Below are 25,339 nucleotides of genomic sequence, written 5' to 3'. Positions count from 1 at the left end.
GTGCAATACAGATTTATATAATATATTTTTATATAATATTTTTAAAAACTGCAGTCCACAAAATACTACTTACCTAAAACTATCCTTTGCTGGCTAAACATGTTTTACCTGACTTTGGTATCCAATCAAAGGATGTAGTGTAATACAGATTTATATAACATTTTTATGTAATATTTTTTTATATAATATTTTTAAAAATGCAGTCCACAAAATACTACTTACCTAAAACTAGTCACAGTTCCTTTGCTGCCTAAACACGTTATAACCCGACTTTGGTATCCAATCAAAAGATGTAGTGTAATACAGATTTATATAAAACATTTTATATATTTTTTTTATATAATATTTTTAAAACTGCAGACCACAAAATACTACTTACCTAAAACTAGTCACAGTTCCTTTGCTGCCTAGACATGTTATGACCCGATTTTGGTATCCAATCAAGGGATGCGTCTTCACGTTTTTCATAAAACTCGAATCGAATGGCTGACACAGTTCCCAGGCTCCCAGCAGGTACGTGTACGACTCCGTACAATTATCACAGGGCAGCATCTCGGAGAACTCCGGGCAATGGCCACCCCCATGACGCGGGGGCAGCACGATGTCGCGCGTCCGCGTCCTGTTGGGGAGCCGGCACGACGCATCACAGCCGCTCCACACAGAATACGGTGTCACGACGCAGTCCATGCGACACAGAAGCTCACACGCCTGCGACGGTCTTGGCTTGGGCTCAGTAGCAAGACACGCACGATCATTGACCTGCACGCGGCTGTCACGGCGCTCGCACACCACCGTGCGGTACCGGACACCATTGTTCTTCCCACAAGAAGTGACGCCCGGCGCCAGCTGGCACTGGCTCCACTGTGACACCGACCACACGACGTTGCTCTCGTGAAAACGTTCGCCCAGCGATGACGACGAAGACGGTTGTTCGTGGTTCGGTAGGCGAGGAATCCCGGCCGGCCAGGGTTTGTCGTTGTTGTTGTTGCGGGAGGAAGAAGTCCCCAGCCAGCTGGATTTGTCCCAGATGACTTTTTCGCTGTCACAGATCTTGTAGCACTCCTGGACGTCAATGGGTTTTGGGAGGTGGTCGCAGTTCGTGTTGTGCCAGGTCGGTCCACCCAGGATGCTCTGACACCACACCTCTCGGTACTGCTTTCCGCCATACCCACAATGCACATGCTCACATGCTCCCCATGGGCCTAAAATAAAAAACAATTGTACTATGTTAAACTTAGAAATATCAAAAGGAATGGTTTTTTAAATAATATTTTAAATTTCTAGGGGCGATCTGGTAAAGTCTGGATGTAGTACAGTGCATGATACAACAACAAATTCAACCAACAACCCATAGTTGGTTTTGTTTTTAGAAGGTAAAAATTACTCTCCTTGAACTAGTCTCAGGGGAGTGAAGGGGTGTGAGAGTGATAGATCCCCTTAACAGTGAGCTCTGGATGTAGTACAGTACATGACACAACAACAAATTCAACCAACAACCCATAGTTGTTTTTTTATGTTAGGAGATAAAACTACTCTCCTTGAACTAGTCTCAGGGTAGTCATGGTAAGTGAGAGAAATAGATCACCTTAACAGTGAGCTCTGGATGTAGTACAGTGCATGATACAACAACAAATTCAACCAACAACCCATAGTTGGTTTTGTTTTTAGAAGGTAAAAATTACTCTCCTTGAACTAGTCTCAGGGGAGTGAAGGGTGTGAGAGTGATAGATCCCCTTAACAGTGAGCTCTGGATGTAGTACAGTACATGACACAACAACAAATTCAACCAACAACCCATAGTTGTTTTTTTATGTTAGGAGATAAAACTACTCTCCTTGAACTAGTCTCAGGGTAGTCATGGTAAGTGAGAGAAATAGATCACCTTAACAGTGAGCTCTGGATGTAGTACAGTGCATGATACAACAACAAATTCAACCAACAACCCATAGTTGGTTTTGTTTTTAGAAGGTAAAAATTACTCTCCTTGAACTAGTCTCAGCGGAGTGAAGGGGTGTGAGAGTGATAGCTCACCGTAACAGTAAGGTCTGGATGTAGTACAGTACACGACACAACAACAAATTCAACCAACAACCCATAGTTGGTTTTGTTTTTAGAAGGTAAAAATTACTCTCCTTGAACTAGTCTCAGGGGAGTGAAGGGGTGTGAGAGTGATAGATCCCCTTAACAGTGAGCTCTGGATGTAGTACAGTACATGACACAACAACAAATTCAACCAACAACCCATAGTTGTTTTTTTATGTTAGGAGATAAAACTACTCTCCTTGAACTAGTCTCAGGGTAGTCATGGTAAGTGAGAGAAATAGATCACCTTAACAGTGAGCTCTGGATGTAGTACAGTACATGACAACAATAACAAATTCAACCATCAACCCATAGTTGTTTTTTTATGTTAAAAGGCAAAAATTACTCTCCTTGAACTAGTCTCAGGGGAGTGAAGGGGTGTGAGAGTGATAGATCCCCTTAACAGTGAGCTCTGGATATAGTACAGTACATGACACAACAACAAATTCAACCAAAAACCCATAGTTGGTTTTCATTTTAGGAATCAATCCATCGGAAGATCAGTGTAGCAGTAATTGTACCTAGCAACTCCAATGATCCTCAGATGAAAAATAGAGAAAAGAATGATGTTTCATAACACCTCAGCATATTTCAAACTGTGGCTACATGTATTTGGTCTTACATATAGGGGTGGGATGGTAAAGTTTGTATTGTTTAACGACACCACTAGAACACATTGATTATTTAATCATCAGCTGTTGGATGTCAAACATTTGGTAATTCTGACACACCAGTGGAAACCTGCTACATTTTCTTAATGCAGTAAGGGATCTTTTATGTGCACTTTCCCACAGACAGGAAAGAACATACCATGCCTTTTGAACAGTTGTGGTGCACTGGTTGGAACAAGAATAAAAACAATGAATGGATCCACCGAGGTGGTTTGACCCTGCAACACAAGCATCTCATGCGAGCACTCAACCCACTGAGCTAAATCCCACCCCAGGGGTGGGACGTAGCCCAGTGATAAAGCACTCACCTGATGTGTGGACGGTCTAGGATCGATCCCCATTAGTGGCCCATTTGGGCTATTTCTTGCTCCAGCCAGTGCACCACAACTGGTATACAAATGTATCAAAGGTCATGGTATGTGCTATCCTGGTTGTGGAATGGTGCATATAAAAGATCCATTGCAACTAATGGAAAAATATAGCGGGTTTTCTATACATCAAAATTACCAAATGTCTGACATCCAATAGCCAATGTGCTTTAGTGGTGTCGTTAAACATGACAAACTTTCAATGGTTGGACCATCTTAACTACATGTACTTTTACACTTCGCTCATTAAGTCAAATTGTGTAGACAACCACCTATTAACCTATATAATGTTGGTTTGTTCACTCTGCGAGTAAATAGCTGTTCAGCTAAATATACAGTTACACTTCTGACATTTATCTCACTATCAAACACAGTAAACAGAATCTCAATTTTCAGTCCATCAAACATGAAACCACTTTTCTTTTCAATACAAATATATCATAAAACACTGATTAGAGCTGTCAATAAAAAACGAAAAGTCTCCATTTTTCTTGCTTCATAGTTTACTCTGTCAAAAACGCCATTCTCACCATGGTCATAATCCCTGCCTGTCTTGATGTGCGGTAGTGTTTTATTTAACGACGCACTCAGCACATTTTATTTACAGTTATATGGCATCAGATATATGGTTAAGGACCACACAGATATTAAGAAAGGAAACCCGCTGTCACCACTTTGTGGGCTACTCTTTTTGATTAACAGCAAGGGATCTTTTATATGCACCATCCCACAGACAGGGTAGTATATACTACAGCCTTTGATATACCAGTCATGGTGCACTGGCTGGAACGAGAAATAGCCCAATGGGCCCACTGACGGGGATCGATCCCCGACTGACCGCACATCGAGCGAGCACTTTACCAGTGGGCTATGTCCCGCCCCGATTGCATTTGGATAGAAGATAAGACACAAATTTGTCTCTTCCAAATTTATTTTGTAAGGAATGTTTAAAAAATCAAAATAAGGCATAATGAAAATAGTATCACCAAATATTTAAATACATGAATAGGATGAAAACAACACATTGTGTCTTAAATGAGTTGCTAGCAAGGAACATGGAAAATAAAATAATTATTATGAAAATAGTATAAACAAGTATTTAATGACATTAAAAAAAACCCACAATATATTTACAAAACTTACATTATACTAGTTACCTAAACCACATTTGGATATGAAATAAAAACAATGCATTGAATTTGTTCTTTAAATGAGCTGTTAGCAAGAAACAGATGAAATAAGGCATAAAGAAAATAGTATGGCAAGAATATAATGATATGAAAACAATCATGTTTTAGTGTCCTTGTTGGAGATTTCTATCCCCAGTACTGGCTCAAACCCAGAATGAGTGCATAGGTGCTATTGAACCAAAACAATTCCCATTTCCGATCATGTTAACATTTTCTACTAAAACTTATATCACTGGCATAGGAAGCGGGGGGCAAGGGGGGCATGTGGCCGCCACCCCCCCTCCCCCTTTTCAGATATGTTGCTTTATATTTGCTTCATAATAGTGTAAAAGTGTGTAAATATCAAAGTGTGCCCCCCCCCCCCCCCCCCCCCCCCCCCCCCGGCACCTTCCTACGCCACTGTATATCAATGCACCCAAGCAGTAAAAGTGTGGTGCTTCACAGTTAATATACTTGCAATAAAATGCGAGGGTCACGTGGCATTTAAATGATTTACTTAAAGGCATGGACCCTAGTTTCAAACTGTGAAAATGGACATGAACCTTGGTTAATCTACAAACCTGCAACACATCTGAAGGAAGGAAGGAAATGTTTTATTTAATGACACACTCAACACATTTTATTTATGGTTATATGGCATCGGACATATGGTTAAGGACCACACAGATATTGAGAGAGGAAACCCGCTGTCACCACTTCACGGGCTACTCTTTTCGATTAGCAGCAAGGGATCTTTTATATATATGCACCATCCCACAGACAGGATAGTACATACCACATCTGTATGACATTACAGAGAAGTGAAACCAGAGTCTGTGATGGTGAAATGTTCTAAAAATAGACTACAGCTCATCTCTGTAACCGTTACTTCTCAGAGATATATGTTTTTTTGCTAATCGATCCTGCGACGCAAGCACCTCAAGCGAGCACTCAACCCACTGAGCTAAATCCTGTCCGAAACACCAGGATGACCAGAAACTCTTCGGATGTATGCAAATGGATAATGTAAACCAAAAATGTAAGTAACTTCCAATTCCAACTTACAAAATCAAATCTAATAGTGAAAATTGTGCAGTAGTGTTTAAAAACTAGGATCTGTCACTCTAATGTTTTTTATTAGTGACCGTCATTTTTGCTGGAAATCGCAGTTCTATTCTGGGAGTACCTTGCACTGGTTTCAAGCTCTGGTGTTTACTGCATAACCACTGTATTCTAAATAAAAGTGTATTTATAATATAAGTTACCCATGATATCCATGTCATAAACCCATGTGATAATTTAGTGTATTAACCTGGTTAATAATGGTATGCAAATTTAAAGGCATATGCAAATTATCAAGGATTCTTGGTAATAATGTGTTGCTGTGAATGGGTCATTTGTTTACAAGCCATCAAGACTGTATACCTGAATGTAACATTTTCATAAGATTTAATTGAAAGAAAAGAAAGAAATGTTTTATTTAACAACGCACTCAACACATTGTATTTTTGGTTATATAGCGTCAGACTTCATGGGCTACTCTTTCCGATTAGCAGCAAGGGATCTTTAATTTGTGCTTCCCACAGGCAGAATAGCACAAACCATGGCCTTTGTTGAATCAGTTATGGATCACTGGTTTACACCTACCCATTGAGTCTTGCGGAGCACTCACTCAGGGTTTGGGGTCGGTATCTGGATTAAAAATCCCATGCCTCAACTGGGATCCGAACCCAGTGCCTACCAGCCTGTAGACCGATGGCCTAACCATGACGCCACCGAGGCTGGTAAGATTTAATTGAAGTTCGCGACTTATGGTAACTGTGATGACATCATATTACTGATGGGGTCGATTTTAGTACTGTAATTTTCTAAATATCGAATGTAAATGTTATTTTAGAAGTGTTATAGGGTGTATACTACCAAATCGAATCCCATAGATGACAATAGTAACATATGTAGGTGCAGTGTATCAATTGACATAAACGCCATGGACATAAATACTACCACCCTTCACCCTTAAAGTGATTCTGGAAAAATTAGGGGTCAAGCTGCTCAGAGATAACGGGTAGCACCTATGACTACCCTAGTTTCGCACAAAATTCAAGTACTTTTCCAAGCACAAGGCTACTTGACACAGTGGTACTAGATGAAATAAAATTGCATACGTTTTTGCCCAGATGAAACTGTTTTCTTTACACCCAACACACTCACATTTATCACCAATCACACGACTTGTGGTGTTCACTTCTCGATCTAGCAAAAGTTTGGTGCACCTCGAACTTTGACCCAGCCAGACGTTATTTGGTTTACTACTACATATAGGATAAATAGAATTTGCTACTCATGTTTTTTAATATGTAAATATCAACCTCGTCTAGTTAATCGGTATTTGTCTTGGCAGAGCCTCGACAAATACCCATTAACGTAGACTCAGTTGATATTTTCCATATTAAAAAACACTAGTGACAAATCCTCTATTTGTTTATTTATTGGAAATAGACTGTATACTACTCTCAAAATTGGCTTAATAACTCAAAACATGCACAAAAATCAGTGGAATATATAAAGAGGTTATTACGAGAGTGTGTTTTGGTATTGTCAATATTGACGATACCGAAACATACGATGGTAATAATCGCTTTATCATATGATCTCAAGCTTAATATGTGTTTTTGTAAACTGTATATGCAAGTATAATTCCAGTCGACCATTAATCGATATTCAAATGACGTATGGATGTGTGACGTGGTGTCGTTTTGAATGGGAATCATGTTGGATAACCTTATATAAAAATAAACTAGTGCATGACGGGTTGTTTTTTTGGGGGTTTTGGGGGGGGGGGGGGGGGGGGGGGGGGGGGGGGGGGGGGGGGGAAGTTCAGAATGCTGGATAACTTTCAATGTAAAGTTGTTGTTGAAATCTTTTTGTTTGATGACTATGAATGCATCTGTCAATTTTTGGAGTGTTACCGTAGTACATTTGATTAAATGTCAATAAACATCTGATTTGGAAAGTTATCAAATTCTGAAAATATCTGATCTGAAAAATGTCACAAACTTTGATTACACTGGATATGTTAACTATTACATGATATATATATATATATATATATATATATATATATATATATATATATATATATGTGATGGCATGCACTGATCAGACATGGGTAGGGTTTAGCTTAGTTGGTTGAGTGCTCACTTAAGGTGCTTGTGTCACAGGATCGAACCACCTTGGTGTATCCATTCAACTGATTGGGTTTTTTCTCATTCTAACCAGTTCAAATGATAAAAGGCTGTGGTATGTGCTTTCCTGTCTGTTAGAAAGTGCATATAAAAGATCTCTTGCTGCATTACAAAAACATGTAGCGGGTTTCCTCCGATGACTACATGTCAGAAATACCAAAAAATATTTTACATTCAATAACTGATGATCAATTAATAAATGTGCTCTAGTGGTGTCGTTAAAGAAAACCAGACTTCTTCTTCTGACCAGAGATCAAAGAGGAGTGGCAGTCAGATCTGATTCCAATCAAGAGAATACAACCTACAGGTTTCTTATCCAATGCACCATCACAGCTTCTGTCCTATTTCTAGTTTTTATCGCCAGTGATATCTCCGACTTACGTAAGTTAACTATCAACACAGCTGTCAAACACGGCTCCCTCCTGAACGGTTTGAAATAACACTTTCACTTCCATCCATCTTCCACAAACAAACCTTCTCCCTGGCCTTCTTGTTAGTAATAAGACATATTCACCATTTCATAACACGGACTACAGGCTAAGGAAAATATTTATCTTTGACGGTTTATTTTCACTTCCAGGATATGGCCAATATGTAGACCATATTCATTTGCAAGCATGGAAAAGATAGTTGTAAAGGTAAGTATACTACTGTAAATCATAAAATAAATTCTCACTCATATAAGAATAAATGGTTAGGCTAATGCTAGGTTAGACTACCAACTGCCAGCAGAAAGTTGGCCAACTTTCTGCTGTCACGACTTCTACGACTGTCCAGTTGCTAGTATGACCACTCTTACAACTCTATCCTTGTCAAATAACCCATTATGTTAGGCTTAAACTACCAACTGCCAGCAGAAAGTTGCCCAACTTTCTGCTGTCATGACTTCTACGACTGTCCAGTTGGTAGTATGACCACTCTTACAACTCTATTCTCATCGTATAATCTATTAGTTGTTAATCTGAGCACACACTTTGTAAGTCGAGAGTTGGGGAAATTACAACACAACTGTCAAGTTTGCCAATTTTCTGCTGACAGTTGGTAGTCTGAGCCTAGCATTAAGATATTGGCTTTATCCTGCGAAGGTTAGAATGGCAAATGCAAGCAGGATAAAGTAGATATCTTAAGACAGTAATAACCGGTTATTTTATTTATCAGTAAAAATCCTACATGATACAAAATATTAATCAAATGAACCATTTTATTTCATGACTTTACGTTGTTTCCAGAGTACTAGGTCCACACACGTTGAATGTCTTGTCACCTACAATGTTTATACACCAAAACAAAATAGTTCTTAAACAACAACAATTTATTTCTTATTTTTAAATTAAAACTGGTCTTCAAAACATTTTTTTAAATTAAAACTAGCAACTGGAAATAAAGGAATAATAAACTTTGAACACTATATAACATTCCTTTGCTTAATATAACTAGTGCAAAAGTAGTTCCATTCCAAAAATTCCAATACTTTTTACTGCCTTGACGGTCCTGTAACTTACATGATATTAAACATAAACATGATACGAAGTGATACGGAGTTTAATATCCTATTTATTACCCATAATTGGTCTTAACTTATATCACTTAACTCGTTTGTCTGAGAGTCCTGTATCTTACAGGATATTAAACATAAACATGATATGAAGTGATACGGAGTTTAATATCCTATTTATTACCCATAATTGGTCTTAATTTATATCACTTAACTCGTTTGTCTGAGAGTCCTGTATCTTACAGGATATTAAACATAAACATGATACGAAGTGATACAGAGTTTAATATCCTATTTATTACCCATAATCGACCTTAATTTGTATCACTTAACTCGTTTGGTTGGTCTTTGACATGTACCAATATATTTATTAACCATATGGGTAACAATAGCCACTTCTACATGCCGTTCCTTGTCTCTCTCCAATTCCGGGGCAGGACGTAGCCCAGTGGTAAAGCATTCACTTGATACGCAGTCGGTCTAGGATCGATCCCCGTCGGTGGACCCACTGGGCTATTTCTCATTTCAGCCAGTGTTACACAACTGGTGTAACAAAAGCCATGGTATGTACTATCCTGTATGTGGGATGCTGCATATAAAAGATCCCTTGCTGCTAATCGAAAGGAGTAGCCCATGAAGTGGCGACAGCGGGTTTCATCTCTCAGTATCTGTGTGGTCCTTAACCATATGTCTGACACCATATAACAGTAAATAAAATGTGTTGAGTGCGTTATTAAATAAAACATTTCTTTCCTTCCTTCCTCTCCAATTCCCATCTTGCGTGATCATTCAACCCACACATTTATCACTGGAAACAGTCTTTCTTTCTTTTTTCACAAAATTCCCTGATTTACAGTACATGTAGATGGTGTTTATTTTACCTTCTTATGAAAGACACTATATTTAGACAGAATGAGGCATGGTTGCTCGATGTTTTTAACAAAAACACCCACAGCAGTTGTCGTTCCATGTAAAAAACATTTTTTACAATTAACTCTGCTACTGTTAAATGCATTAGCTATTTGTAGATTGTAACCATCCTGTTTTGAGTGGAAGACTCACATTTTTTAGTTTTTTTATTTGTTTACTAAATTAAAAAATCCAAACTTCAAACAGCTCTATCATCTATCAAAATTCCAAAATAGCCACTTTTTATTAAAAAGTATCTATTAAATTCTGATTTAAAGATAACGGGCTTAATCTGTGTGAAGAGATGTATTAAATAAGTTCTCAATAACCTTGAAAATACGTAGCTCAGTAGTAAAGTGCTCGCTTGATGGGCGGTTGGTCTAGGATCGATCCACATCGGTGGACCCATATCAGGCTATTTCTTGTTCCAGCCAGTTTAACATAAACTGGTATATCAAAGGCTGTGGTATGTGCTGTCCTGTTTGTGGAACGTGGTTCAGTACTCCTCCTGATGTAGATCGTGCCCCACATCCTAACCAAAGTTACAGTTGGTTTTGTTTAACAACACCACTTGAGCACATTGATTTACTAATTATCGGCTATTATATGTCAAACATTTGGTAATTCTGACATATTTAGTAGCAAAGGATCATTCATATGCACCATCGGACATCCAGAATAGCACATACCAAAGCCTTTGATATACCAGTCATACATGTAGTGTACTGGCTGGAATGAAAAATAGCCCAATGGGACCACCAACAGGGATCGATCCCAGACCAACCATGTATCTAGAGAGCACTTTACCACTGGGCTACATCCCAACCCAAATACTCCACAAAGAATAACTTTTAGAGCTAGATTTCAGGATTGTTTTTTATATTTGTGTTTTTGTTTCGTTGTTGGGTTTTTCTTGGGTTGTTGTTGTTTTTATTGATCCAAGACTGACCGTGCATTAGGTGAGTTCTCTACCACTGGGCTACGTCCCACCCTCCTCAGACAGGCACTCTAGTGATTAGACTGACCGCACATTAGGTGAGTTCTCTACCACTGGGCTACGTCCCACCCTCCTCAGACAGGCACTCTAGTGATTAGACTGACTGTGCATTAGGTGAGTTCTCTACCACTGGGCTACGTCCCACTCTCCTCAGACAGGCACTCTAGTGATTAGACTGAAAGTGCATTAGGTGAGTTCTCTACCACTGTGCTACGTCCCAACCTCCTCAGACAGGCACTCTAGTGATTAGACTGACCGTGCATTAGGTGAGTTCTCTACCACTGGGCTACATCCCACCTTCATCAGACAGGCACTCTAGTGATTAGACTGACCATGTATTAGGTGAGTTCTCTACCACTGGGCTACGTCCCACTCTCCTCAGACAGGCACTCTAGTGATTAGACTGACCGGGCATTAGGTGAGTTCTCTACCACTGGGCTACGTCCCACTCTCCTCAGACAGGCACTCTAGTGATTAGACTGAAAGTGCATTAGGTGAGTTCTCTACCACTGTGCTACATCCCACCCTCCTCAGACAGGCACTCTAGCGATTAGACCGACTGCGCATTAGGTGAGTTCTCTACCACTGGGCTACGTCCCACCCTCCTCAGACAGGCACTCTAGTGATTAGACTGACCGCGCATTGGGTGAGTTCTCTACCACTGGGCTACGTCCCACCCTCCTCAGGCTGGCACTCTAGTGATTAGACTGACCGCGCATTAGGTGAGTTCTCTACCACTGGTCTATGTTCCACCCTCCTCAGACAGGCACTCTAGTGATTAGACTGACCGCGCATTAGGTGAGTTCTCTACCACTGGGCTACGTCCCACCCTCCTCAGACAGGCACTCTAGTGATTAGACTGACCGCGCATTAGGTGAGTTCTCTACCACTGGTCTATGTTCCACCCTCCTCAGACAGGCACTCTAGTGATTAGACTGACCGCACATTAGGTGAGTTCTCTACCACTGGGCTATGTCCCACCCTCCTCAGACAGGCACTCTAGTGATTAGACTGACCGCACATTAGGTGAGTTCTCTACCACTGGGCTACGTCCCACCCTCCTCAGACAGGCACTCTAGTGATTAGACTGACCGCGCATTAGGCGATAGCTTTACTACTGGGCTATATCCCACCCTCCTCAGACAGGCACTCTAGTGATTAGACTGACCGCACATCAGACGAGAGCTTTACCACTGGGCTACGTCCTGCCTTGCTCAGACAGGCACTCCACAGATTAAGTGATGTAAGGCAAACCAGAAGTGACATTCAGGTAACATCCCTTCAAGAAGTTCCCCCATCCTGCCCTCTGGTGTGTCATGTTGAAGACATCTGCCAATACATATATGTGTAAACAGCTCAGTGATGCTGCACCTTGTGAAATATTTGTACTGCAGAGTGGCGTACAAATATCGGTATCTGGTGTTAGTCAATTCAGACATTGCATTGTCTGTGTTCAGTTACCCCATGGTCTGCATCTCCAATTGAAACAGTGTGATGTGAAAACTGACTGAATAGTTGGTAAATGTGAACATACACAGATGAGCAATGTGTGTTATAGTGGTGGTGAAACATTAGTTTTGTTTAACAGTACCACTAGAGCACATTGATTTATTAATAATCGGCTATTGGATGTCAAACAGTTGGTAATTTTGGTATATAGTCTTAGAGAGGAAACCTACCTACCCCCTCTCTGTCTGCCCTACCTACCCCCTCTCTGTCTGCCTCTCTGCCTCTGTCTCTCTCCCTCTCCCTCTCTCAAATCCTGAATATTGCCTATTTAAGAAGAAGTTTGATTTGTTTAATAACACCACTAGAGTTCATCAATTAATTAATCATCAGAGGAAACCCGCTACATTTTTCCTAATGTAGCAAGGAATCTTTTATATGCACCTTCCCACAGACAGGAAAGCACATACCACGGCCTTTCTCCAGTTGTGGTGCACTGGTCAGAATGAGGAGAAACCCAATCAGCTGAATGGATCCACTGACATGGTTCGATCCTGCGACGCAAGCACCTCAAGCAAGCACTCAACTGACTGAGCTATTTAAGATCACCTTGCTGACTGATGAATCCTACCAATATATGGAAAACTCTTTGTTATGTCAAAACTGTCATAATTAATGGGAATACCACTTGCCAATATAGGTTGCACTAAGCAATCTCTCACAGAAGGCTTTGGTCTTAAATTGGTGGCATTTTCTTGTAAAAAAAAACCCAAAATTTCTGAGTCTTAGTATGTCAAAGTGAGAACAGTCTGGTAGGATAATAATGACAATAAGATAAAAGGGAATGAGAGAGATCAAAGAGGGCAGGAGAGAGAGAAGAAAGAGTGCGAGAGACAGGAAGGAAGGGAGAAAAAAGAAGAAAGAATGTTTTGTTACTGCGTTTTAACCCAGTACACATATTAAGTGGTCATACTCATCCATTCTCTCTCTACTCTTTTCTCTTTGTCCTCTCCCTCTATTTCTCCTCTTTCTGCTCTTTTTGTCTCTCTCTCTTTGACACACTCTCTCTCTCTCTCTCTCTCTCTCTCTCTCTCTGACACACTCTCTCTCTCTCTCTCTCTCTCTCTCTGACACTCTTTCATTTTTTTCTCTCTCCCCCCTCCCTCCCGTCCCCCCCTCTCTCTCTCTCTGCTCTCTGTCACTCTATCTCTTTCTCTCTCTCTGTCAATCTCTCTGTCTCTCTCTCTTTCTCTGTATCTGTCTGTCTCTGTCTCTCTCTCTCTCTTTCCTGTTTCTCCTTCCTCTTTCTATTCTCCTCTGTCTAGTTTCCTCTATCTCCCTGTCTTTCTCTCATCTCCTGTCTCTATCATGTCCCTGTCTCTCTGCCATCCCTCCCTCCTCCCTCCCTCCCTCCCTACCTGTTTCTCCTGATCAGACAGACCAAATAGCTGAGGGGAGTGCACAGATCATACTTTAATAAGACACAAGCATGAAAATAAATTTAAAATGTAAATGAACATTCAATATATTGACATTTCATCTAACCTACAGCCCTCCCTGCTCCCCTTTACCATTTTCATCTGTGCATCTTGCATTAGAAAATGCCATTTCCATTACAAGTGAGTAAAGCCTGTGCTGTTATCACAGTATCAAAATGATGTCTGCAGTTAGAGATCCCTACTAGTGACAACAAACAACCGCCAGTGAATATTTTCATATGGGTTTGCCCAGGGTAAAGCAACATCTTCTATAAACTTTGAAACAGATTACAATTAACATTTAGATTTTGTCAGTAAACATCTACAGTCCATCCCATCCTCCTACAAAGACGATTTTTTGTAAATAATTTCAACTTTGTTTGACGTAAGAAGAAAAGTAAAAGTGTAATGGAAATAACTAAACAATACTATTTTTGTGTCCAATTTAGAAAACAATCAGCTCAGAAATAACTAACTTCTTATCAATTCCATGGCATGAAAAAAGGCATTCCCTGTGCGATGGACTATAGTTACGTTTATCTGTATATCATTTGCTCAGGAGCATAACAGACACATGCACATGGGCAGTAATAGATGGATGGATGGATGGATGGATGGATGGATATATGGTTTTATTGATGGATGGATGGATGGATGGATGGATGGATGGATGGATGCATGGATGGATGGATGGATGGATGCATGGATGGATGGATGGATATATGGTTTTATTGATGGATGGATGGATGGATGGACAGATGGATGCATGGATGCATGGATGGATGGATGGATGGATGCATGGATGGATGGATGGATGGATGGATGGATGGTTTTATTGATGGATGGATGGATGGATGGATGGATGGATGGATGGACAGATGGATGCATGGATGGATGGATGGATGGATGCATGGATGGATGGATGGATGGATGGATATATGGTTTTATTGATGGATGGATGGATGGATGGATGGATGGATGGATGGATGGACAGATGGATGGATGGATGCATGGATGGATGGATGGATGGATAAAAGACTATTATACATACATATATTGACAAACAAGATTTTCATGGAATTGAATGTCTTCCCACCATAAAATATTGTGGTGCACTGTGATGAATACCCATAGGTACAACTATCTATATATGCAGGACTTGTAGTTTGCGAGAAACTCATCTAAATTTGATCCATCGCTCGTGGTGCATGCGTCGCAGGATCAAACCACATCGGTGGATCCATTCAGCTGATTGGGGTTTTTTCTCATTCTGACCAGTGCACCACAACTGGACAAAGGCCATGGTATGTGCTTTCCTGTCCGTGAGAAAGTGCATATAAAAGATCCCTTGCTGCATTAGGAAACATGTAGCAGGTTTTCTCTGATGACTATGAGTCAGAATTACCAAATGTTTGACATCCAATAGACAATGATTAATTAATCAATGGACTCAAGTGGTGTCGTTAAACAATTCCACTGGAGAATCTCTTTCCAGCCAGTGCTCCACATCTGGTATTATTACTGTTGTGGTATGTACTCTACTGTCAGTGGGATGGTGCATATATAAGATTGGTTACAGCTAATTGAAAAGACAGGCCTCGGTGGTGTCATGGTTAAGCCATCGGACACAAGGCTGGTAGTTGCTGGTAGTTGTTGGTAGTTGTTGGTAGTTGCTGGTACTTGTTCGTAGTTGTTGGTAGTTGCTGGTAGTTGTTGGTAGTTGTTCGTAGTTGGGGGTGAGACATAGCCCAGTGGTAAAGCGCTCACTTGATGTGCAGTCGGTTTGGGATTGATCCCCGTCAGTGGGCCCATTTGGCCATTTGGTACATCAAAGGCCATGGTATGTGTTATCCTGTCTATGGGATGGTACATACAAAAGATCCTTTGCTGCTAATCAAAAAGAGTAGCTCATGAAGTGGCGACAGCGGGTTTCCTCTCTCTATATCTATGTGGTCCTTAACCATATGTCTGACACTATAACCGTAAATAAAATGTGCTGAGTGCGTCGTTAAATAAAACATTTCCTTCTTCCTTCCTTATTTGCAGCTCCCACCCAGAGCAAGTTTTAACGACTCAATGGATAGGTGTAAGACCACTACACCCTCTTCTCTCTCACTAACCACTAACAATTAACAACTAAACCACTGTCCTGGACAGACAGCCCAAATAGCTGAGGTGTTTGCCCAGGACAGCATGCTTGAACCTTTATTGGATATAAGCATGAAAATAAAGTTGAACGGAACTGAACTGAATTGAAACGAGTATCCCAGAGAATGGCAGCAGTGGGTTTACTGTTTCATCATCTGTGTGGTCTTTAACCATACATGTATGTCCACTTTCACACACAACCGTTAATAACATGTCTTGAGTGTATTGTAAACTAAAACTTTTTTTTCTTCCAACTGGAGAAAGAGGAATATTATATATAAGTGATATACAGTATATTGCAAAGATAGCAAGACACCCACATATCAGTACATGACCCAACAAGTAAACTGAAGCTTGTTGTATAGAAAATGTTATCAAAAAGCATCAACACATTTGATACCTGTACCTGTACATGATATAACAAGCAGACAGAAACAAGTGTAGTAATCTCAGAATTCTGCTATGAATATCACAGCCTGTCAACAAGTGACAGATAAGAGATCTAGACTGAAGAAGAAACCCACCCCCACTTCTGGTTGGATTTAATAACGTTTTCCACAATACTCCTTCTTGATTGTCAATACAACCTGTATTGACTTTAATAATAGTTCATACAAAATGGCTTTTTGGAAAATTAATAAAACAAGTTCATACTGTGATAGCAAATATTCCAAATACTAATTCTTTATTAAAAATATACTTTTTTAAATTATTAAAATAGTAATTCTAATATTGGTCTTAATATGATTTTTAATAATGTATAAATATCTTCTCTGTATTATAAGTGGTACAGCGCTCGCTCAATGTGCTGTCAGTGTGGGATCGAACCCTGTCAGTGGGCTCACTGGGCTATTTCTCGTTCCAGCCAGTGCACCACGACTGGTATATCAAAGGCCATGGTATGTACTACCCTGTCTGTGGGATGGTGCATATAAAAGATCCATTGCTACAAATAGCACTTTTATTAATTATTGCATGTTCAAAAACCCCAGTGGTATATGAGCACATTAAACAAGTTACTTACTTACTTATCATTAATTGTTTGCTTTTCCCATCCCAACCAGTGCTCTACAACTGGTATATCAAAGGCCATGTGCTGTCTTGTCTGTGAAAAACACACATAAAACATCCCTTGCTGCTAATGAAAAAATACAGCTGCTTCCTCTAAGACTATAAATTAAAAAATGTTTTACCAAATGTATGACATCCAAACGCCGATGATTCATAAATAAATGTGCTCTAGTGGTGTTGTTAAACAAAATAAACTTAAAAGGATTAAACTTAAAAGGTACTGGCAATTAGGCAATGCTAAAATCTTTATTTAAGAATTAATCGGTTGGTTTCTTTCCAAGGCATGTATGATCACTTAACCCTATAATCCTAAAAGGAATTACAGTTATACAAACATTACATGTACCACTTACAGTAAAACCCCTCTAAACCAGACACCCTTAGGACCAAGACACATGTCTGGTTTTAAGAGGGATCCGGTTTAGAGAGGTTAAGTTATGCTAAAAGGAACACAATCATACACACATTAGCATCCACTTACTTGCCACTACTTCATAAGGTATTAATACTCATGCTAAAAGGTAGACAATCATACACACATAAGCATCCACTTACTTTCTTCTACTTCATAAGGTATTAACACTTGACCAATACCTCTCACCGTCTTTCCTCATATAAGCACCTTTGAAACTAACTAGTTGTATCAGTAAATACACGTACTATACACCGCCATCAGCCATCAGATCCATATCGATTTTGTGTTCAATCTTTAACAGCTAAATTGTCCAAGAAAGCCGACAATTTAGCAAATGGACTTATGATGAATTGTAGCATAATTCTTAATTCGGAATAGCGTGAGAAAATGAGCGGCGACCCAGCGAGGGTTAATGTGGGATGAGTCTTCGACAGCCGATCAATGGCTTTCTCTCAGGATTAATGGGACAGCACTTTCACACCAGCATATCAGTGTCTGGACTCACTGAGGAACTGAACTCATAGACGGTCGATATAAAATTTGAATTTGACAGCCGTAAAGATTTTAAGGGTTAAGGGTTTCATGACAGATCAGAGGGTCTCCATTGTTAGGTCAATAAAAATTCATAGGTTTTTTTTTTTTTTTTTTTTTTTTTTTTTTCAGGAAAGGAGAAGAATGATTTGTTTAAAGCAGACAGTGCAGAACAGCTGAAACTATACATGGCTGTTCGCTGTGTAACATTAACATTTTGAAATTCCAATATATATAGGGTTCAAAGAGAGAGAGCAGAAAACCACGGACACCATGTAGGACAGTGAGACAGACAGACAGACAGACATGCAGACAGACATACACACACACACAGACAGACAGATAGATAGACACACAGACAGACAAACACACACAGACAGACACACAGACAGAGAGATACATAGATAGATAGACACACACACACAGAAAGACATATAGATAGACACACAGACAGATACACACATAGACAGACAGATAGATAGATAGATAGACACACAGACAGACAGACATACATACACACACACAGAGAGACAGAGAGACAGACAGACAGACAGACAGATAGATAGATAGACACACAGACAGACAGACATATAGATAGACACACAGACAGACACACACACAGACAAATAGATAGATACACAGACACACATACAGATAGACAGACAGACAGACAGACAGGCAGATAGATAGATAGACACACAGACAGACAGACACACACACACACACAGACAGATATATAGACAGACAGACATACAGATAGATAGACACACAGACGGACATATACATACAGACACACAGACAGACATACACATAGACAGTAACACAGACAGACAGACAGACAGATAGACAGGTAGATAGATAGATAGACACACAGACAGACAGACACACAGACAGACAGACAGATAGATAGATGGATAGACACACAGACACACAAATAGACAGACAGACACACAGATAGACACACAGACAGACAGATAGATAGATAGATAGACACACAGACAGACAGACAGACAGACAGACATATAGATATATAGATAGATAGATATATAGATAGATAGACACAAAGACATGCAGACAGACTGATAGACACACAGACACACAGACAGACGACAGACACAGACATACACACAGACATGCAGACACTGACACACAGACATACAGACAGACATACACAGACATGCAGACAGACAGACATACACAGACATGCAAACAGACACACACACAGACATGCAGACACACATACATACATACATACATACATACACACATACATACACACATACATACACACAGACATGCAGACACACAGACATACACACACACATGCAGAGATACAGACACACATGTAGACAGTCAGACACACAGACAGACGACATACACAGACAGTGAGACAGATAGACACAGACAGACACACATGCAGAGATACTTTTTTATTATATTTTGTATTATTTTGGGGGGGTTTTGTTTGGGTTTTTTATTTTTTTCTCTCTTTTTTCGGTCATGGAATAGTAACAAGAAACTATATTTCGAAATTTAAAACCTTTTCTGCTGTCATTTTTATTACTACAGGCAACACATGAGTCTCAGATAGAACGAAAGATAGGCAAAATAAAACCAACAACATGTAACACCAGTAATTTTTATATGTCGTGAAGAAATAGCAATAGTAAAAATGTGTCACTTCAGCTGTATGTCGTGAAGAAATAGCAATAGTAAAAATGTGCCACTTCAGCTGTAGGTCATGAAGAAATAGCAACAGAAAAAATGTGCCACTTCAGCTGTGTGTCGTGAAGAAATAGTAATAGTAAAAATGTGCCACTTCAGCTGTAGGTCATGAAGAAATAGCAACAGAAAAAATGTGCCACTTCAGCTGTGTGTCGTGAAGAAATAGTAATAGTAAAAATGTGCCACTTCAGCTGTAGGTCATGAAGAAATAGCAACAGAAAAAATGTGCCACTTCAGCTGTGTGTCGTGAAGAAATAGTAATAGTAAAAATGTGCCACTTCAGCTGTAGGTCATGAAGAAATAGCAACAGAAAAAATGTGCCACTTCAGCTGTATGTCGTGAAAAAATAGCAATAGTAAAAATGTGCCACTTCAGCTGTTTGTATAAAGAGCGCTCGCGTGATGTGTGATCGATCTAGAATCGATTGCCATCGGTGGGCTCATTGAGCTATTTCTCGTTCCATCCAGTGCTCCACAACTAGTGTAACAAAGGCCATGGTATATACTATGCAGACTGTTAGATACTGCATATAAAAGATATCTTGCTGCTAATCGAAAAGAGTAGCCTATGAAGTAGCAACAGTGGGTTTCCTCTCTCAATATCCGTGTGGTCCTTAATCATATGTCTGCCGCCATATAACCATAAATAAAATGTGTTGAGTGCGTTGTTAAATATAACATTCCTTTCTTCCTTCCTTCTGTTTATACGACTATGTTATAACCGTAAATATAATGTGTTGAGTGCGTTGTTAAATATAACACTCCTTTCTTCCTTCCTTCTGTTTATACGACTATGTTATAACCGTAAATATAATGTGTTGAGTGCGTTGTTAAATATAACACTCCTTTCTTCCTTCCTTCTGTTTATACGACTATGTTATAACCGTAAATATAATGTGTTGAGTGCGTTGTTAAATATAACACTCCTTTCTTCCTTCCTTCTGTTTATACGACTATGTTATAACCGTAAATATAATGTGTTGAGTGCGTTGTTAAATATAACATTCCTTTCTTCCTTCCTTCTGTTTATACGACTATGTTATAACCGTAAATATAATGTGTTGAGTGCGTTGTTAAATATAACATTCCTTTCTTCCTTCCTTCTGTTTATACGACTATGTTATAACCGTAAATATAATGTGTTGAGTGCGTTGTTAAATATAACATTCCTTTCTTCCTTCCTTCTGTTTATACGACTATGTTATAACCGTAAATATAATGTGTTGAGTGCGTTGTTAAATATAACACTCCTTTTTTCCTCCTTCTGTTTATACGACTATGTTACACCTGTCATGAAAATTCCTACAACCTTCACAGTGTGTTCTGTATGCCATATTGACAATTTTCACACATTGATCTGGTTTTTTCACCTCTGGTTGGCAGTCTTCAAAAGAACCACGAGTCTCGTTTCCCCTGTATTCCCACTGTTTTACACCCTCCATTTAACCGCAAGTAACCAAGTACATCCTACGTCGTGTTCTCCATGCTAAAGGTTGGACTATACCAATTCAAATCCCATAGGCGACCATGTTAACGTTTGTGTTTAAAAACACTATATGCAATACATCAACCAAACTGTGACCCATAAATATCAGTACTACAACCCCTACCTCAAAGTATTAACTGCAGAAAATGGTACCTTTCATGGCTCATTTTCGGTATAACCAGATGTTTCTGCAACACCCCTAGTTTCGCACAAAATTTTAGTACTTTTTTTTACAGGTACCCCATACATGTTCCAAGCACAAGGCTACTTGACACGGTGGTACTACATCAAATAAAATTGCATACATTTTTAGCCCGGATGAAACTAATTGTTTTTACAACCAACACACTCACATTTATAACCAATCACAGGACTTGTGGTGTTAACTTCTCTATCAAAAGTTCGGTACACCTCGAACTTCGACCCAGCCGGAAATTAATTGGTATAGTGCAACCTATACTGATAACATACATGTTTCAAAAGGTGGTGAATCATGTGTTTTTATGACAACCAGGATCTGGTGTCTTCTGACATAAACTGACAACCTCACTGAAACTGTTGTTTCTACAGTGCAACCTAATTTAATGTACACCTCACAAAACACATGTATTTTGTACAGTTTTGTACAAATGCAATATGTCATATTTGAAAAAATATTTTTTTTAAAAATAATACTCCTGAAGATATTTATTGTCAGATGTGTGTGTGTGCTCAGCTATATATGTAGAGACAGCATGGCTATTCAGAGTACCTCAACTCCTTAAACTTATTCCATTGAAACACATGTACTTGACTGACCCCCAGATTATGAAGACCTCAATAGGCACATCAAAGAAATATCAGTATTAAAAAAATACAATGTCTGAGGAAGGAAAAACCAACATGACTGCATCTGTATGAAGTAATGACTTAATGTCCTGCACATCACTGTTGGAAGAAAATCCTGTATGCTGAGTGTGGGCATCTTCAAGTTACCATGTGTGGGAATTTCAAATCCATCAGCTATGCAGATTTTCAAATTGGACCATCAAAACCATTGGCAGCCACCAATATTCCTGACTATATTTTATGTATACCCTACTGTAGTTGGAGGTTTTAAAAATTTGTAATATCTGGAATTATCATGCAGCTTTCGCATATTTATTTTTGATTCATTACTAAAAAAACCTGTTTTTAAGTGACATAATTACCCGAACATCTATTTTATTGCATTATTTTCTAATCCAGATCAATACAATATGTATATTGGATGTATTCCTACAATCTGTAATCCAGCATATCATTTAGCTATTAACATTGGATAATACAGCATTAACAATAAAATAAATCATCAAATTACACCAAGGTAGATAATCAAATCTGGAAAAATTGGTTCCAAATCTAGTATACACTTAAAATACACTTCATGGGAGCAAACTAAGTGATTATTTTAAAAAAAAGATTTGATCTGGAGACCTAAAGATATGTTTAACAAGCTTATTGTTATGTATAAATGAGAACAGAAGGCACAATAGTGACAAAATTTTTAATTATGGCTTTGGTAAAAAAATTCTTCAAAGTAAAAAAAAATTTCCCCTAAAACTACAAATTTGTCTAAAATATGACTTAGCGCCCTATAAATATGCCAAAAGGACAATAAAAATCAAGGTCTTTAAAAAGTTAAGCTATCAGAAGTACACACATGAAACATTAACTATGTTTATAGAAGTTAAAGACATTATCCCAATATTGGCACATGTTATTTTTAATATAAAAATAAATTGCTATTAAAATCTAAGTTCAGACTGCCTAGATATATTAACATATTTAAGAGCAGTTGTATATGGCAAGTCAAACACCATGTAAATAAGAACATTCAAATCTGTATAGTATGAATTATAGGCCAAAACCAACTTTTCCTCAGTGCTAATTTTTGTTCAAACTCCATTCAGGGCTATGTACAGTAATTATTGTCAAGGTCAAGGTCATTGTGAACTTGCATGGCCGAGTGACGGCTAATTAATCAAATAGTGTAGTTTAATTTAATTAAATCACAAAAATCATAATCTTTTTTATTATGCACTGAATATGTGCTATAGGTTGGACTATACCAATTCAAATCCCATAGGCGACCATGTTAACGTTTGTGTTTAAAAACACTATATGCAATATATCAACCAAACTGTGACCCATAAATATCAGTACTACAACCCCTACCTCAAAGTATTAACTGCAGAAAATGGTACCTTTCATGGCTCATTTTCGGTATAACCAGATGTTTCTGCAACACCCCTAGTTTCGCACAAAATTTGAGTACTTTTTTTTACAGGTACCCCATACATGTTCCAAGCACAAGGCTACTTGACACGGTGGTACTACATCAAATAAAATTGCATACATTTTTAGCCCGGATGAAACTAATTGTTTTTACAACCAACACACTCACATTTATAACCAATCACAGGACTTGTGGTGTTAACTTCTCTATCAAAAGTTCGGTACACCTCGAACTTCGACCCAGCCGGAAATTAATTGGTATAGTGCAACCTAAATGAAACTCAAGTTGGGAGTTATCTTCCCATGTTTTCAGCATCCCATGCTTGAACGCATGACCAAGAAACACCACTGTCTCGGGTTCAGAGTTATTTTCCCATGTTTTTATCATCACATGCTTGAATGCACGACCAAGAAAACAGTATTTTTCAGCCAGCATTGTCCAGGATGGGACTATATAGTTAAAAGTTGGGGTTTTTTTAATGACACCACTAGAGCACATTGATTTATTAATCATCGGCTAATGAATGCCAAACATTTGGTAATTTTGACATGTATAGTCTTGGAGAGGAAAACTGCTACATTTTTCCATTAGTAGCAAGACAGGATAGCACATACCATGGCCTTTGATATACCAGTCGTGGTGTACTGGCTGGAATGAGAAACAGCACACTGGGGCCCACTGATGGGGATCGATCCCAGACCGACTACCCATCAAGGAAGGGAAGGAAGGGAGCTCTATTAACATGCCCTAATCCTGAAGGTTCAGGCACACCCACCCCGGACTTAGCCACTGACATCATGCTGGGCTACGTCCTGCCCTCGGACTATATATGGTGTCCCAGGTTCAGAGTTATCTTCCCATGTTTTCACCATCCCATGCTTGAATGCATGACCAAGAAACACCACTGGCTCAGGATCAATCCTAGACCGACCGCGCACCAAGTGAGCACTTTACCACTGGTCACACAGGTCAGGTCAGGTCAGGTCATAGGGCTTTACGTCCACATTCAGAACAAGCTGTTGTTGCGCACGCCTGTCGTGGGCACAAGAGCCGGCCTTGGCTGGCTCCTCCGTCCATGACAGGAAAGTTGGGGGAGGGGAGAGGAGGGACCGCCTGCACTGGCAGGTGCAAGGGAGCACCAGCAGCCCGATCAAATCGGTAGCATGGGCTAGGTCCTGCCCTTGGACTATAGGTTGCACTATACCAATTAATTTCCGGCTGGGTCGAAGTTCGAGGTGCACCGAACTTTTGATAGAGAAGTTAACACCACAAGTCCTGTGATTGGTTATAAATGTGAGTGTGTTGGTTGTAAAAAAAATTAGTTTCATCTGGGCTAAAAACGTATGCAATTTTATTTGATGTAGTACCACCGTGTCAAGTAGCCTCGTGCTTGGAACATGTATGGGGTACCTGTAAAAAAAAGTACTCAAATTTTGTGCGAAACTGGGGGTGTTGCAGAAACATCTGGTTATATCGAAAATGAGCCATGAAAGGTACCATTTTCTGCAGTTAATACTTTGAGGTAGGGGTTGTAGTACTGATATTTATGGGTCACAGTTTGGTTGATATATTGCATATAGTGTTTTTAAACACAAACGTTAACATGGTCACCTATGGGATTTGAATTGGTATAGTCCAACCTATAGCACATATTCAGTGCATAATAAAAAAGATTATGATTTTTGTGATTTAATTAAATTAAACTACACTATTTGATTAATTAGCCGTCACTCGGCCATGCAAGTTCACAATGACCTTGACCTTGACAATAATTACTGTACATGCTCTGAATGGAGTTTGAACAAAAATTAGCACTGAGGAAAAGTTGGTTTTGGCCTATAATTCAT

The 25,339-nt window shown here is 39.3% G+C and overlaps 1 protein-coding gene across 2 annotated transcripts in view; it reads right to left on the bottom strand.

Annotated features, from left to right (window-relative positions):
* LOC121385300 (thrombospondin type-1 domain-containing protein 7A-like) overlaps positions 1–25,339 on the bottom strand; it is a 156,010-nt gene that overhangs the window by 120,908 nt on the left and 9,763 nt on the right. For both annotated transcript variants that reach the window (XM_041515920.1, XM_041515919.1), the window contains exon 2: positions 380–1,202. In XM_041515920.1, coding sequence (XP_041371854.1) covers positions 380–1,202 — 823 coding nt within the window. The remainder of the gene's footprint in view (positions 1–379; positions 1,203–25,339) is intronic.

This window comes from Gigantopelta aegis, chromosome 11, assembly GCF_016097555.1.
Source record: "Gigantopelta aegis isolate Gae_Host chromosome 11, Gae_host_genome, whole genome shotgun sequence".
In the NCBI taxonomy this organism is placed as follows: Eukaryota; Metazoa; Mollusca; class Gastropoda; order Neomphalida; family Peltospiridae; genus Gigantopelta; species Gigantopelta aegis.
The sequence above is the reverse complement of the archived record's forward strand: the minus strand, read 5'-3'. Positions and strand labels throughout refer to the sequence as shown.